The sequence below is a fragment of the Chiloscyllium punctatum genome, chromosome 11 (assembly GCF_047496795.1).
Source record: "Chiloscyllium punctatum isolate Juve2018m chromosome 11, sChiPun1.3, whole genome shotgun sequence".
Lineage (NCBI taxonomy): Eukaryota > Metazoa > Chordata > Chondrichthyes > Orectolobiformes > Hemiscylliidae > Chiloscyllium > Chiloscyllium punctatum.
The window spans coordinates 20199615-20215927 of NC_092749.1; the positions used below are offsets into that span (position 1 = coordinate 20199615).

General features: G+C 44.7%; 1 protein-coding gene and 1 pseudogene across 12 annotated transcripts in view; both read right to left on the bottom strand.

Annotated features, from left to right (window-relative positions):
* The window catches only part of smyd3 (SET and MYND domain containing 3), a 785608-nt gene that overhangs the window by 158973 nt on the left and 610322 nt on the right, over window positions 1–16313 (bottom strand). Inside the window, exon 1 of one of the 12 annotated variants that reach the window (XM_072580436.1) lies at window positions 4927–5028. The exons of the other annotated variants lie outside the window; for them this stretch is intronic. Within the exon in view, the coding sequence (XP_072436537.1) occupies window positions 4927–4941 (15 nt within the window). The 5' untranslated portion in view covers window positions 4942–5028. Of the gene's footprint in view, window positions 1–4926; window positions 5029–16313 lie in introns of those variants that run through there. 12 annotated transcript variants of the gene reach the window in all.
* On the bottom strand, window positions 996–1874 carry LOC140482558 (beta-1,3-N-acetylglucosaminyltransferase lunatic fringe-like; annotated as a pseudogene).

Consider the following 16313-nt stretch of genomic DNA (forward strand, 5'->3'; position numbering starts at 1 on the left):
ACATGCTGACACTCATGCAGCAGTACACCTTCTGTGTCTCAGAATTCTGCAGTTGTTCTTCATTTAAGAAATACTAAGCTTTTTAGGCTTCTGCCAAAATGAACAGTTTCATCTTTCCCCACACCCTATTCCATTTGCTAGATTTTTTTGTCCACTCACTCAACTGATTTATTTCCTTTACAAATTCCTTAAGTCTTCTTCATGACATACTTGCCAAATCTTGATATTGTTTACAAATGGAGCTCCCATCCCTACACTCCCCTTATCTAAATCATTCAAATAAATTGTAAAATGTTGATGCCTCAGCACATCACATCGTGCCAATCAGACAAAGACCTATTTATGCATACACTCTGTTTTCTGAAAGCCAGCCAGTCTTTGATCCATGCTAACACATTACCCTCTATACCATGAGTTTTTATTTTCAATACCAAGCTTTGATTTGGCACCTGCGCAAACTCATGCTTGCAGCCTTTGAACTGTGCAGCTACAATCTCTTTAATGATCAATTCTAACATCTACCCCTCAACGTCAAGCTAACTGGCCCATAGCTTTCTGCCTCCCTCCCTTTTTGAATAGCGTGGTTATATTTGTTACTTCCGAGTCCATTGGAACCTTTCCTGAATCTTGGGAATTCTGGAAAATTAATGTCATTATCTCATTAGTCACCTCTTTTAAGATCCTATCTGGGCCAAAAGACTTGTCAGCTTGCAGTTCCATTAGTTAATACCATTTCCCTTATGATTATAATTCTCTCTTCCACCTCCTGATTTAAAGCTATTACTGCACTTGTTTTTTGTATCCACTACAGTGAAAGCAGAATCAAAATATTTATTAATTTCATCCACTATTTCCTTACATTCTACTGTTAACTCCCCATTCTCACCCTCTGGGGGACCGACACTCACTTTTCAGAAAGTGCAGAGTTGGCAGCGGTGACCTCTATGTCACAGTAACTTTTAACCCTGACAGTGTCAGAGGTCAGGGCTGCTCTTCTAAGGGCACCAAGGTGTGTCTGGGTAAAGTAGACAGTGAATGGACTTGAATCTGGAAGGGTCTTTAGCAACTGAAAATGCTCCTTTCATCTCAATAATATTAGATTAGATTAGATTAGATTACTTACAGTGTGGAAACAGGCCCTTCGGCCCAACAAGTCCACACCGCCCCGCCGAAGCGCAACCCACCCAGACCCATTCCCCTACATTTACCCCTTCCCCTAACACTACGGGCAATTTAGCATGGCCAATACACCTAACCTGCACATCTTTGGAGTGTGGGAGGAAACCGGAGCACCCGGAGGAAACCCACGCAGACACGGGGAGAATGTGCAAACTCCACACAGTCAGTCGCCTGAGGCGGGAATTGAACCCAGGTCTCTGGCGCTGTAAGGTAGCAGTGCTCACCACTGTGCCTGTGGTTCTGCTTGTTCTCAAAGGTTCCATAACTTAGAGTGACCTAACTTTGAATGTGGGATTTGGAAACCAACTGCAGCTTCCCGAGGTGGGAGTGGAAGAGTGGGCTGCGGATTACATTCACACCCAGGATGGCCTCAATGACATGGTGCAGTCATCAGGGAGACGGATCCTCTCTGCTGGGTTCATAAAATTTCCATTGCTTGCCCAAGGTGGCATCTTCAGCGCCAATCCTTGGTGAATACAAAACTCAGCGCCTCCAGTGGCAAACCAGAAAAAGACAGATTTTGTTTTGTTGTTGGGCAATTTTTCAGACGCTTTGATTGGTCGATCCAGACTGGGCTTTCCAACGTAGACGTCCTGCGTTGGAGGGAAGCTTGACAGCAGATTCAACAAGGCGCGAACATTGACATAATTATCGTCGTCAACGTGGCAAAACCACTTCAGACAGGATGCGACATGGGCGGCATGGTGGTACAGTGGTTAGCACTGCTGCCTCACAGCACCAGAGACCTGGGTTCAATTCCCACCTCAGGCCACTGTCTGTGTGGAGTTTGCACATTCTCCCCGTGTCTGCGTGGGTTTCCTCCAGGTGCTCTGGTTTTCTCCCACAATCCAAAGATGTGCAGGTCAGGCGAATTGGCCATGCTAAATTGCCCGTAGTGTTAGGTGTAGGAGAATGGGTCTGGGTGGGTTGTGCTTCAGAGGGTCGGTGTGGACTTGCTGGGCCAAAGGGCCTGTTTCCACACTGTAAGTAATCTAATCAACACTCACTTTATTTTGTCTTTTCCTTTTTAACTACCTGGAGAAATTCTTGGCTATTCTTTTTTATCTCATTCTCTAATTTCTTCCTCTTTAATAAATTGTTAGTCATTCTCTGCTGTTCTTTATATTCTGACCTGTCACTTGTCTTTGTATGTTATCTCCTTTATCCTCAAGTTTGTTGCTTTCCTAAGCTCCTTTTTTTTAACCACAGATACTGGGCCCACTCTTTAGAATATTTCTTTATTGTAGGGATATTCTTGTTTCAAGTATTCCAAAATATCCCCTTTAATATCCTCTACAGTATCCACTGATCTATTTTCTAGCTTGGTAAGCTAATTCACCAGACAAGTTTAACCCTCGGGCCCACATATTTGTCCTTACTGAGTTTAAAACGTTAGTCTTAGACCCAGTCTTCTCTCTTCCAAACTGGGATATAATACATAAATCGTATCATGGTCATTGATACCTAAGGTGCCTTAACTCTGATGCCATTAACTAATCCTGTCATAATACAACATGCCAAGTCTGATATAACCTGCTCTCTGGTCAGTTTCAAACATGCTGGTTTAAGAAGCTATCTCAAAAGCATTCAATAAACTCCTCATTGAGGCTACCACTGCCAATCTGATTTTCTCAGTTAAATGTACCCAATTTTCTTCCTGTATGTTTTATCCCACATTTTGGTTACCGTGAGGGGGCCTATAAGCCCACTCCTACTTGCAACATTTTCTCTTGGGCGAAAGTGAGTCCTGTAGATGCTGGAGATTAGAGTTGAGAGTGTGGTGCTGGAAGAGCACAGCAGGTCAGTTGGCATCTGAGGAGCAGAAAAAATCGATGTTTCGGGCAAAAGCCCTTCATCAGGAATTCCTGCTCCTCGGATGCTACCTGACCTGCTGTGCTTTTCCAGCACCACGCTCGTGACAACATTCCCTCTAAGCTGTGTGGCAGTGCATGTAGTCATTTCAAGGTCCTGTACACAGCGCTTGGTGTCAGCTCACCGATCGCAGTGTTGATTTCCGGTTCTTTTCTAGAAGGACAAGCACAGTAGATACATGGGAACAGCACCACCTGTAAGCACCCCTCCAAGTCACTCACCATCCCGTCTTAGAAATATATTACTGTTCATTCAGCATCGCTGGGTCAATATCCTGCAATTCCCTCCCTTGCAGTATTATGGGTCGACCTGTTGCACATGGACTGCAGTGGTTCAAGCTCACCACCAGCTTCTCAAGGGATGGGCAATAAATGCTGGCCCAGCCAGTGATGCCCAGGTCCGACCCGTTAAAAAATACAATTATATGTTTGCACATATAAGAGGAGCAGTCAATATAGCTGAGGGTAATTGGGCTGGAGGAATCCCAGAGAAAGGGATGAGGAGAAAATAAAAAGGGATAGGGTGACCCCATGGAGGGGTTTGGAAACAAGGATGAGAATTTTATGACTGAGACGTTGCGGGACCTGCAATCAAAGAGGATCAATGAGGCAAGCAGGAGATGGATGTGTGCGACTTGAGTGGAATAGATACAGGTAGCTGAGGTTTGCTGAATTCAGGTTACACTGGATAGATTCTGGGAAACTGGCCAACACAACATCAGAATAATCGAGATGTGTCTGCTACACGATGTGTTGCAATCAAAACCAGACTGCACCCATATCTGCACGTGCATACGTCAAACAAAGATTGCAAAGTAGCAGCCAGTGAAATCTTCACATAAAAAGTCTACATAGCTCCCCTTGATGTTATTGTAACTGAATATCACAATATCAACAGCCGAGGGATTTAGCAGTACTCAGAAACTGAACTGGACTAGCCATATACATTCCATGACTTTGAGAGCAGGCCAGAGATTGGAAACTCTGTGGCAAATAACTCACCTCCTGGTTCTCCAAATATTATCCACAGGGCACATGTCCGGAGTGTGAGGAAATAAGTTTTACTTGCCTGGATCAATGTAGGTCCAAAAACACTCAAGAGCTCAACAGCATTTGGGATCAAGCAGCACACTTGATTGGTAACCCATCCACCAAGTCCAACATTCACTCCCTTCACCATTGATGCACAGTAGCAGCAATGTGTACCATCTACAAGGTGTATTGCAGAAGTTAAGCAAGGCTCTTTCAACAGTACCTTCTGAATCTGAATCTCTCCCTCTAGAAGGACAAGGGCAGCAGGTACATAAGGACACCACCACCTGCAGGTTTCTCTCCAAGATACACATCATCCTGATTTGGAAATATATCACTATTCATTCGCGAATATTGGGCCAAACTCCTAGAATTTACTCCCTAACAGTCTCATATGTGTACCCACACCAGAAAGACAGCAGTATCATAGAGATGTACAGCATGGAAACAGACTCTTCAGTCCACCATGTCCATGCTGACCAGATACCCTAAATTTATCTAATCCCATTTGCCAGCATTTGGCCCATACCCCTTTAAACCCTTCCTATACATGTACTCACCCAGATGCTTTTTAAATGTTGTAATTGTGTCAGCCTCCACCACTTTCTCTGGCAGCTTACACCACCCTTTGCATGAAAACGTTGTCCCTTCGGGTTCTTTTTAAACCTTTCCCCTCTCACCTTAAACCTCTGTCCTCTAGTTTTAGACTCCCCCACCCTGGGGTAAAGATGTTGGCAATTCACCCCATCCATGCCCCTCATGATTTTCTAAAGTCATCCCTCAGCCTCCAAGACTCCAGGGAAAATAGCCCCAGCTTATTCAGTGGTTCAAGAAGGCAGCTCACCATCATCTTCTTCATGGCAGTTAGGGATGGATGATAAATACTGTTCTAAACAGTGATGTCCGCTTCCAGTCAAACAAGTTTTAAACAATGGTCTTTCTAACCCAAACTCAGAGGTACTGAGGCAAATTGTAATTTTCTCCGCCGAGCCTTCCAATAACCGTGTTGACTTGCTGGCTCAGTAAACTCTTTGATGCACGTAACTCAGCAGCCCTTCCCCATTTCTGAGCTATCATCGGAACCCACGGTAACACCCCTTGGGTGGGATACAGACTGAAGGAGACAGGCAAGGGTCAAGCTTGCCTTACTCAAAATGATGTCTGTGATAACTAAATATAGTCAGGTGACACTCCCTCTGGGCTTCTGACCTATCAAAGACCGGAACAAATCCCAGCTTTTACTGGAATGTTTCTTGATTGCTTGAAGCATTTAATAGCACCATCATTCCTGAAGGAGCTCAGCTCAGTCCCAAGGACTTCATGTTTTTTTTTTGAAGATCTTTATTCAAGTTACATTCAATGATGCAGAGGGAATAGAAAATGTCACAGATTTCTTGGAAATAGTGATGAAGCTGCAAACCAATTATTTTGATAAAGCGAAAAGGCATTAATTTGAATAATTTATTCTGACAGTCACCAGTCAAGCTGCCCTCGCATTCTTCCAAGAGACAAATTTAACCCGTGTATAAATCTTCAAATTTCATCTGGAGACAATTGGCAGAGAGCAGTTCAGGGCTGGAGATGGGAGTGAGGGAAAGCTGAAGATTAGAGCTGTAGCTTATGTGGGTTGTGGTTAGTTAGAGAAAGGTCACATCCAGTTAACTATTCCACTCAGGAATTGTACAACCGTCTGCTAAAATGTAGGTAGGTGGAGCAGAGAATGAAGAGGTTGTATGATGTCATTAATAGCCTCCCATCCTCTGAGGCAGAAGCTAAGGGCTCCAGTCCCACTCCGGGAAGGTGTATTCAGACATGAACCAACAGGGTCATGAGTATCAATCTGTAAATCCTTACATGACTCACCACTGGCAGGTGGTAAGAATGAGTGAGAGACCTAGTTAGCCACCCTGCCATTACTACCCATAGTTCCAAATTGCAACAGGCATGGAAAAGTCAAAGAGTCATAGAGATGTACAGCATGGAAACAGACCCTTCGGTCCAACCTGTCCATGCCAACCAGATGTCCCAACAAATCTAGTCCCACCTGCCTGCACCCGATCCATATCCCTCCAAACCCTTCCTGTTCATATACCCATCCAAATGCCTCTTAAATGTTGCAATTGTACCAACCTCCACCACTTCCTCTGGCAGCTCATTCCATACACGTACCACCCTCTGTGTGAAAAAGTCCCCCCTTAGGTCTCTTTTATATCTTTCCCCTCTCACCCTAAACCTATGCCCTTTAGTTCTGGACTCCCCCATCCCAGGGAAAAGACTTTGTCTATTTATCTTAACCATGCCCTTCATGATTTTATAAACCTCAATAAGGTCACCCCTCAGCCTCCGATGCTCCAGGGAAAACAGCCCCAGCCTGTTCAGCCTCTCCCTATAGCTCAAATCCTCCAACCCTGGCAACATCCTTGTCAATCTTTTCTGAACCCTTTCAAGTTTCACAGTGTATGTAGTGACGGCAGTGTATGATCCCCAGTGTGAATTGTAACACACCACTGCCATTTGGGATAAGCTTGGGCTGCTGCAGAGCAGAAGGGATATGTTGATGGATAACTTCCTGGATTTTCTTGCCTCTTTGACCTTGGTTACAGTATCTCTTTACCAGGCTGCAGTCAGCTGGAGTGGCTGAATTTGGTTTGTAAATAGTCATTTGGTCATACAGAACTAGAGTTGTAAGAAATGACCCATTTTGTTGAAGCTTTTTGTCCTGCACTCCTGGGGACAACTTGCAAGAAGAAGAGTAAACCTAACATTGACACTGCATGAGAGGAGAGGCCTGATTGGATGGCGAGTGAACTCTGATAGGTTGGGTGTTGTCACAGGGAAATGCACTCATTTTTAAGGATTGACCGTTAATTGTTGGGCATTCATTACAATTTAAACCAAGCAGTTTCACTCTGATTGGTTAGGGATTTAGCCTGAGAAAAGAACCAGCAAAGAGCTGTCACCTATTTAGTTGAGTTAAAATAGACACAGTGCATGTACGTATTCTCTCTGCCCGCAAGGTACAGAGCCATGAGTATTAATATTTGTAACTTCTGATGCATGCAAATGCTCCGTGCTGCAAGCGTAACTAACGCACTCGGTGTTATCCAGCAAATGCTGTCAGTTGCAGAATCACACCTCTAATACTGGCCACGGAGTTATGAGCAGGTTTCAGTCAGTACCTTGTGTACTGTGAACAGCGTGAGGTATATCCTGTTTCATACAATCCGTCAGCAGGATCGGGATACTCTCTCTTATTGATTACTGCAAACCTAGGGCCCTCACCATGGTGCGACCCATTTCCCCGCAACTCTGCATCACCCCTTCCAGAATCTGAGGTGATTGGGCAGGGCGGAGAGAAACTGCTCCCTGTGACAGTAAGTTCAGGAAGTAGAGAGCCCAGTTTAAAGTGACTGGAAAAGAAGCAATGGTGACATGAGGAAAAATCTATTTCACTGAACAAGGTTAGGATCTGAAATGCATTGTATTCTTTGGCAAATAGAATTAACGAGAATCCAAAGGGTTTTTACAACTACATTAAGGACAAAAGGGTAACCAGGGAGAGAATAGGGCCCCTCAAAGATCAGAGCTGAAAATGTGTTGCTGGAAAAGCGCAGCAGGTCAGGCAGCATCCAAGGAGCAGGAGAATCGACGTTTCGGGCATGAGCCCTTCTTCAGGAATCCAGCAACACATTTTCAGCTCTGATCTCCAGCATCTGCAGTCCTCACTTTCCCCTCAAAGATCAGCAAGGTGGCCTTTGTGTGGAGCCGCAGAAAATGGGGGAGATACTAAACGAGTATTTCACATCAGTGTTTACTGTGGAAAAGGATATGGGAGTTATAAAATGTAGGGAAATAGATGGTGACATCTTGCAAAATGTCCAGATTACAGAGGAAGAAATGCTGGATGTCTTGAAACGCATAAAGGTGGATAAATCCCCAGGACCTGATCAGGTGTACCCTAGACCTCTGTGGGAAGCTAGAGAAGTGATTGCTGGGTCTCTTGCTGAGGTATTTGTATCATCAATAGTCACAGGTGAGGTGCCAGAAGACTGGAGGTTGCCTAACGTGGTGCCACTGTTTAATAAGGGCGGCAAAGAAAGCCAGGGAACTATAGACCAGTGAGCCTGACGTCGGTGGTGGGCAAGTTGTTGGAGGGAATCCTGAGGGACAGGATGTACATGTATTTGGAAAGGTAAGGACTGATTAGGGATAGTCAACATGGCTTTGTGTGTGGGAAATCATGCCTCACAAACTTGATTGAGGTTTTTTGAAGAAGTAACAAAGAAGATTGATGAGGGCAGAGCAGTAGATGTGATCTATATGGATTTCAGCAAGGCGTTCGACAAGGTTCCCCATGGGAGACTGATAGGCAAGGTTAGATCTCATGGAATACAGGGAGAACTAGCCATTTGGATACACAACGGGCTGAAAGGTAGAAGACAGAGGGTGGTGGTGGTTTGTTTTTCAGACTGGAGGCCTGTGACAAGTGGAGTGCCACAAGGATCGGTGCTGTATCCTCTACCTTTTGTCATTTACATAAATGATTTGGATGCGAGCATAAGAGGTATAGTTAGTAAGTTTGCAGATGACACCAGAATTGGAGGTATAGTGGACAGCGAAGAGGGTTACCTCAGATTACAACAGGATCTGGACCAGATGGGCCAATGGGTTGAGAAGTAGCAGATGGAGTTTAATTCAGACAAATGTGTGAGGTGCTGCATTTTGGGAAAGCAAACCTTAGCAGGACTTATACACTTAATGGTTAGGTCCTAGAGAGTGTTGCTGAACAAAGAGACCTTGGAGTGTAAGTTCATAGCTCCTTGAAAGTGGAGTCGCAGGAAGATAGGATAGTGAAGAAGGCGTTTGGTAAGCTTTCCTTTATTGGTCAGGGTGTTGAGCACAGGAGTTGGGAGTCATGTTGCGGCTGTACAGGACATTGGTTATTCTGGATTAGTGGTGCTGGAAGAGCACAGAAGTTCAGGCAGCATCAAACGAGCAGCGAAATCAACGTTTCGGGCTAAAGCCCTTCATCAGGAATTCCTGATGAAGGGCTTTTGCCCGAAATGTCGATTTCGCTGCTCGTTGGATGCTGCCTGAACTGCTGTGCTCGTCCAGCACCACTAATTCAGAATTTGGTTTCCAGCATCTGGAGTTATTGTTTTTACCAGGACATTGGTTAGGCCACTGTTGGAATATTGCGTGTAATTCTGGTCTCCTTCCTATCAGAAAGATGTTGTGAAACTTGAAAGGGTTCAGAAAAGATTGACAAGGATGTTGCCAGGGTTGGAGGATTTGAGCTACAGGGAGAGGCTGAACAGGCTGGGACTGTTTTCCCTGGAGCGTCGGAGGCTGAGGGGTGACCTTATAGGTGTTGCTTAAATCATGAGCGGCATGGATAGGATAAATAGACAAAGTCTTTTCCCTGGGTTTGGGGAACTAGAGGGCATAGGTTTAGGGTGAGAGGGGAAAGATATAAAAGAGACCGACGGGGCAACCTTTTCACGCAGAGGGTGGTACATGTATGGAATGAGCTGCCAGAGGATGAGGTAGAGGCTGGTACAACTGCAACATTCAAAAGGCATTTGGATGGGTATATGAATAGGAAGGGTTTGGAGGGATGGGTGCTGGTAGGTGGGACTAGGTTGTGTTGGGATATCTGGTTGGCATGGACGAGTTGGACGAGTTGGGTCTGTTTCCGTGCTGTACATCTCTATGACTCTATGAGTGTGGTGAATGTAAGTGAAATTATGGTTTTCATAACAGAAATAATGCTTAGATTATAGGGAATAGATGACATAATGGGACAAGCTAAGTTGCTCTTAGCTAGCATTGACGAAATGGCTGAATAGCCTCTTTCTGTGTTGTAACCATTCGATGATTATAAATATATGCCTTTTTTCTCCCAGAAATTCCAGGGGGGGTTGGGGTGGGAAACAATATATGTGCTTCAGATTCAAGCCCAGCTCTGATGGAGGTTATGGTAATCAGGAAGTGCTTTGCTTTTCCAAAAGCGATGTTATTAAAAGGAGCACTCATATCCTGACTCGTTTGTAAGAAATGGAGAACTGGGGCATTGCACTTTCAGTAGAAACAGCGTTTAAATTACCTCTGAATCTGAGTGAAATAGCAGTCACCTCAGATCTACTTGACACGTCTGTCTGCAGGTAATGGGACCTGCTGTCACCTTATCTACAGTTGGTGCGCCGGAGCAGCTTAATCATTAAAGGAAGTGCAGTAGACCTGCCGTATATAATACAGGGGTAAAGACGGTGAAAAATCACTGACTACCTCACTTTGAAAATGGCAACCAAAAACATTCAAGTATATATAACAAGCTGTCAGTCCAGATTACCTGCAGGCCAGGCTTGACCAGATACCTTTTAAATGTCCTTCGTGCAGACATGTGAAAGCACGATGGAGAACAATTGGAAAGAGCAGGAGGATGTTAGAAGTTAGTCAGGTTCCTGCTGGAGGACTCTGATCTAATCATTTTCTACCTCCCACCCCGTCTCTCTGATCCCAAACGCACCTCTCCTCTGATTCTGCACAACAACCTGACAATTAGGACCATTTCAGATCGTTTCAAAGCAGGAACGAGAAATGTCAAAGCTGCTTTGCTTTCAACAGCTCCTATTACCAAGCCCCTGCCCTGAGCTCAGCATACTTAATAGTCTCCTATGCCACTGCTGGTTTACAGCAAGGATCTTCCATTTTGATGCCAGTGTGATGTAGTCAGTTTGATAAAATGCAACCTTCTGAGTTGATGAGGAAGCATCTGCCCCTTTCTGCGGTCATTCCAAACTCTTGCACTCTGGCCTGTCCTGAGTTACATGAGGCCCACTGTTAAATTCTGAAACTGTTCATTAACCTTAATTTGGATCCGGATCGCGTGGGGAGGCAGTGATGCAGAGAGAGACAGGAAAAAGACTGAGTTCAAAGCGGCAGAATGCAGGGCCACAATATTATTTTCTGTTATTGGTTGCAAGTGTTGTGCTGGGAAAACCTGAGAGAAAGATAGAGAGAAAGAGGAAAAGGGTGAGACAGAGAGAGATGAAATAAGAGAGCGAGGAAGAAATATTAAGTATGAACAAATGCGAAGGTCTGAGAGGCATAACTCAGTGGTAAATGAAACCACAGGATAATTTGCTGGAAGATGTTTGTGCACACATACACAGACATTTCATGTGGAGAGGCCAGTGGTGAATTTTAGGGCAGGACAGGACTTCAACACTTGGAAGCTTTGACAGCCTGGTTTAGATTTTGCCAAAATAGAAAATTAAATTGTCATGTGGCATTGGTGAGCCATCATAGCACCAATATGATCGAGGTGAAAGGAGAGTGATCTTTATGAAGAATCAACTTTGCATTCCTCATTCCTTTCCACAAAAGCAGTCAAATTCATTTTGCCACCTTTCCTAGTAAAGGGGGAAACAGGAAGTTCCTGTCACAAGCGTGTCATGTGATAGGACCAGTTGTCCAAATCTTTTTGAATGTTGAATGGAAGTCTGTGGAACGTGCACCAACAGAGGCTATATGCATGCTAATATTTCCCAGACCCCGTGCCTTGTAAAGAGTTGAACTCATTTCAGAAGCAATAATAATAGGAGTTTATAAAAGTTTAGCCCAAGGCTGGTAAGATGGTATTTATTACCAGCACTCCAGTGAGGTGGAAGGAATAAAAGCATTTGGGATTGATTTGTTGTGTTTGTCAGTAATCTGCCTAACTAGTCCCCCAGGCCATGGTATGAGTACTGTTAATGGGCAAAAATCAGTGGATAATATCTTCCTCTTCAATACACATGACGGTTTGCAAACAGATGTACGGAATTAATCATGCAAGAATCTGCCAGGTGGGTTTGGGTCATGAACCTGGAGATTAGTGACTGAAAGTCCAAGTCTTTCAGAGCGAAAGACTCAATGATGACACTTAGCCTCAGTAGGTGCAATAGCAGTATTCCCTGGTGCAAAAAGCCCACATCCCTGTAACCTCCAGACTCGACAATTCCAATGTCTCCCTGCCTGCTCACTAGCCTGCACCTACCGTAAATCTGAGTTCATCCAAACTGTTGCTGTCCGTGTCCTAACTCACGCTGATCAGTGTCTCCCCTGTCTGGCAATGCCTCAGGCATGAAGGTATGAACCTTGCTTTCAAATATCTTTAGCCTCCCCATCTCTGGAACCTCACACCTTCCCAAGACGTTCTGCCAATTTCCTACCTTGTGAGATTTTCTTTCCTCCACCAATGGTGACTCTGCTTTCAGCTCCAGGGCCCCCAATCTCCTCCTTTCTCTTCTCTCCTCATTCTGAGATGCTAATGGAAAAGACTGACTCTTCACCCTTCACTGATAATCCCCTTAAATAGCTTGGCATTTGATTATGCTCTGTCAAGTACCTTGGGAGGACTTGATGTATTACAAGTGCCTTATAAATGGATGTTATTGTCATCCGAATACCTGACAGAGATTTGAAAAGTGATAATACATCTGTTGTTGAAGGGATGAAGAAAGAATTTTTAAAAAGTAAAAGAAGAAGTGAGATTAGAAAATAAGCTGATTGCAAAACTACAGAAATTCCGATTAGGACAAAGAACGCTGAATCACCTGAATTCACCAACTTAGATTGGAGACTCATTCTAATTTTGATATCAATGTCACTCACTGACAAATAATTCAGAATTAGCTTTTCAACACTTGTGTGCAAAAATAAAACTGAATCTCTCACAGTGACAACTCATCTTCAGCCACGAGAACATTAATCATATTCTGCCATAACACATTTCGGAAGAACCTGTCACCTCCTTTAACAAAGCTTTCGCTCCTTTGGGAAGACAGCAGGTGAGGGAATGGACACACGCATGTATTGTGAATATTAGACAGTGAGATCTGAATTCCATCACAAGGTGTTTCATCAAGAAGGCCTCATGATCAGCAGTGAGAGGAAATAAATAGGTTCACTCCAGAGCTATCTCTACAGTCAGTGGTGCTCCATAACTAAGAGACGTGACCTTTCACCTCACCTGACCGGGATTTACGTCAGCCGGGTGGTCATTTCAATGCAGAGTAGTACAAACGCCATGCCACCTATTGGATGAGGCATTAACTGAGACTACTGGATTGTTGGAGGTGGGAAATTTGACAGTTTTTGGGTCCCAGACTGGGGCTGTTGGGGAGGGCGCTGGGAGCAGCCACTCATCTGGAGAGTTAACTGGGGTGCCCTGTTAATGGAGGTGAGGGCAGGTACCCAACCTGATTCTGGGCACTAGAGTGGGCCTCAAAACTGGAGGCCCACTCATGGATCTTTCAGCCACGGAGGAACTGGCAGCGACCCATGGGAGGTAAATGGCTTGGTATGGGCGTTTTGCAAAGGAGGTGCCATCTCAGCTGCTGTCTTTAAAAATAAAAAACAGCAAATGCCCGAGTCAGCCAGGTTCCCTCAGTGAGTCCCCCAAGAGGAGAACCATTGGTCGAAAACTCAACCTGAAGGCAGGGAGGGGCTGGAGGGGCACGGCTCCACCTCATGCCAGGCATGCTCTTCACCACCATCCCCCTCACCAGGTCACTGAACTACACCCCTGTTGAGTCTGGAAACTACAAGCCAACTGGGAAAAGTCAGACCATCTCTAGGATCTATCTTTAATGTTCACTTCATGTTTATAATTGGCTCCATGCCTTATGGGAGCTGACATCCTTGAGATCCATCTGGGCTGAAGTCATAGATCATAGACATTAGCGAGCTTTGAGAAGATTTGTAGCTCAGGTTGAGGTTCTGTTGTAGGTTTGCTCACTGAGCTGGAAGGTTCGTGTTCAGACGTTTCATCACCATACTAGGTAACATCACCAGTGAGCTCCGGATGAAGCGCTGGTGGCATTGCCCGCTTTTTATTTATGCGTTTTGGTTTCCTTGGGTTGGTGATTTTATTTCCTGTTGTGATGTCATCTCCTGTGGTGATGTCATTTCCTGCTCTTTTTCTTAGGGGGTGGTAAAGGGGATCCAAGTCAATATGTTTGTTGAAAGATTTATCAACTGAATGATGTTATCTAGTATGGTAACGACACGTCTGAAAATGAACCTTCCAACTCAGCGAGCAAACCTATATCCCGTCATGGACACATACAGCACAGAAACAGACCCTTTGGTTTAACTCATCCATGCCACCCAGATATCCTAGCCTAATCTAGTCCCACTTGGCCCATAGCCCTCTAGCAGTAGTTGACACCAGGACTGAGGTGAGTGAAACCAGCACATCCAGCCTGTGTCGTCATTTTCAGGTGCTGTTAACTCGTGCCCCCAATCCTGATCGGGCCTATAGACCCTTCCTACTGTGCATTCAGCTGTGTTGGAAATGAATGATCACATGGCAATATTGGATTGGGGGGGTGGTGGTTCTGTCCAGATACCCTGACCAACAACTACACTCCACCACACCCAGCCAACTGGGATCAGATTGGACAAGCTGGGCCTATCGCATCATTGGGTTAGAAGAATGGGAAGTGATCTTTTGGACATTTGGAAGAACTTCAGCGGAAATGTTGGGATGGATGCTGAGAAAATGCTTCCCTAAGTGTGAGAGAGATGAGGACAAGGTAATTTTATTGGGGGGGAGGTGGTAGCACAGGGTGGGTGGGAGGGCATGGGACATCACCACAGGAAATCAATCAGAGAGTGGTGGGGTGGGGGGGGAGTCATTGAATATTTTTAGGCTAGAGTCTAATAGATTCCTGATTGATCAGGGAGTCAAAGATTATACAGGGAAAAGAGGGGAGTAGGGTTAAGGCTGCAACCGGTCAGCAATGATTGCATCAAATAGTGTAAAGGCTAAAGGGGCCGAATGGCTTACTCCTGCTCCCAAGTCATACATTTTCTTGTCAATTCTTAACAAATAAATGCAGCTCCAAGTTTAAATAGATTTGTGATTGGTCCCATTCTTTTCGTTAGTATGAATCCCCCTCTAAGTAGTTTGAAAATTCAGGCTAAACTAAAAGTGGTTTTCAGAAAAAGTATTTTCTCCTCTTGAAGAGTCACAGATGCACAGCACAGAAACAGACCCTTCAGTCCAACTCATCCATGCTGACCAGATATCCTAACCACATCTAGTCCCATATGCGAGCACTTGGCCCATAACCCTCTAAACTCTTCCTATTCATGAACCCATCCAGATGCCTTTTAAATGTTGCAATTGTACCAGCCTTCACCACTTCCTCTGGCAGCTCATTCCATACACGTACCACCCTCTGCATGAAAAAGTTGCCCCTTAGGTCCCTTTTATATCTTTCCCATCTCGCCCTAAACCTATGTCCTCTAGTTCTGGACTCCCCCAGCCTGGAAAAAAGACCTCGGCTATTCATCCTATCCATGCCCCTCATGATTTTATAAACCTCTATAAGGTCACCCCTCAGCCTCTGACATTTCAGGGAAAACAGCCCCAGCCTGTTCAGCCTCTTCCTGTAGCTCAAACCCTCCAACCCTGGCAACATCCTTGGAAATCTTTTCTACACCCTCTTAAGTTTAACAACATCTTTCCTATAGCAGCGAGATGAGAATTGTATTCCACAGTGGAAAACTAATTGGTCTTTAAAACGAATACAAGGAGCAGCTCAAAATGACCCCAGAGGTCATTAACCATCCCTTACTGATCAAGAATGATCAACCCAGGCCTATTAGAATGCAATGGACACATCCAAGGATCAACAGAGGCTCACTGAAAGTGGCTTCCTTGAAGGATAAATAGTTCCTCATAACTCACCAAAACCGTGAAAGAATCGGTACTATTCAAACTTCCAGCTGACAGTGTTAAAAAGTTAATTAATAAGAAGATAATAGATGGGTTTGTGCTGCAGATCTGACCGCCAATACTTAATATGGAAGCAATATTTGATTGAACAGCTTGGGATGGCAACCATTTTTAAGTTTTGAGTAACTATGTTGTGCAGGGTGAAATGAGGATGTTAGAAGATTACAGGGTGACCTGGACAGGATAGGTGAGTGGATGGATGCATGGCAGATGCAGTTTAATGTGGTTAAATGTGTGGTTATCCACTTTGGTGGCAGGAACAGGAAGGCAGATTACTACCTAAATAGAGTCAAATTAGGTAAAGGGGCAGTACAACGAGACCTAGGTGTTCTTGTAAATCAGTTAATGAAAGCAAGCACACAGCAGATAGTGAAGAAAGCTAATAGCATGCTGGCCTTCATAACAAGAGGAATTGAGTTTAGAAGCAAAGAGGTCCTTCT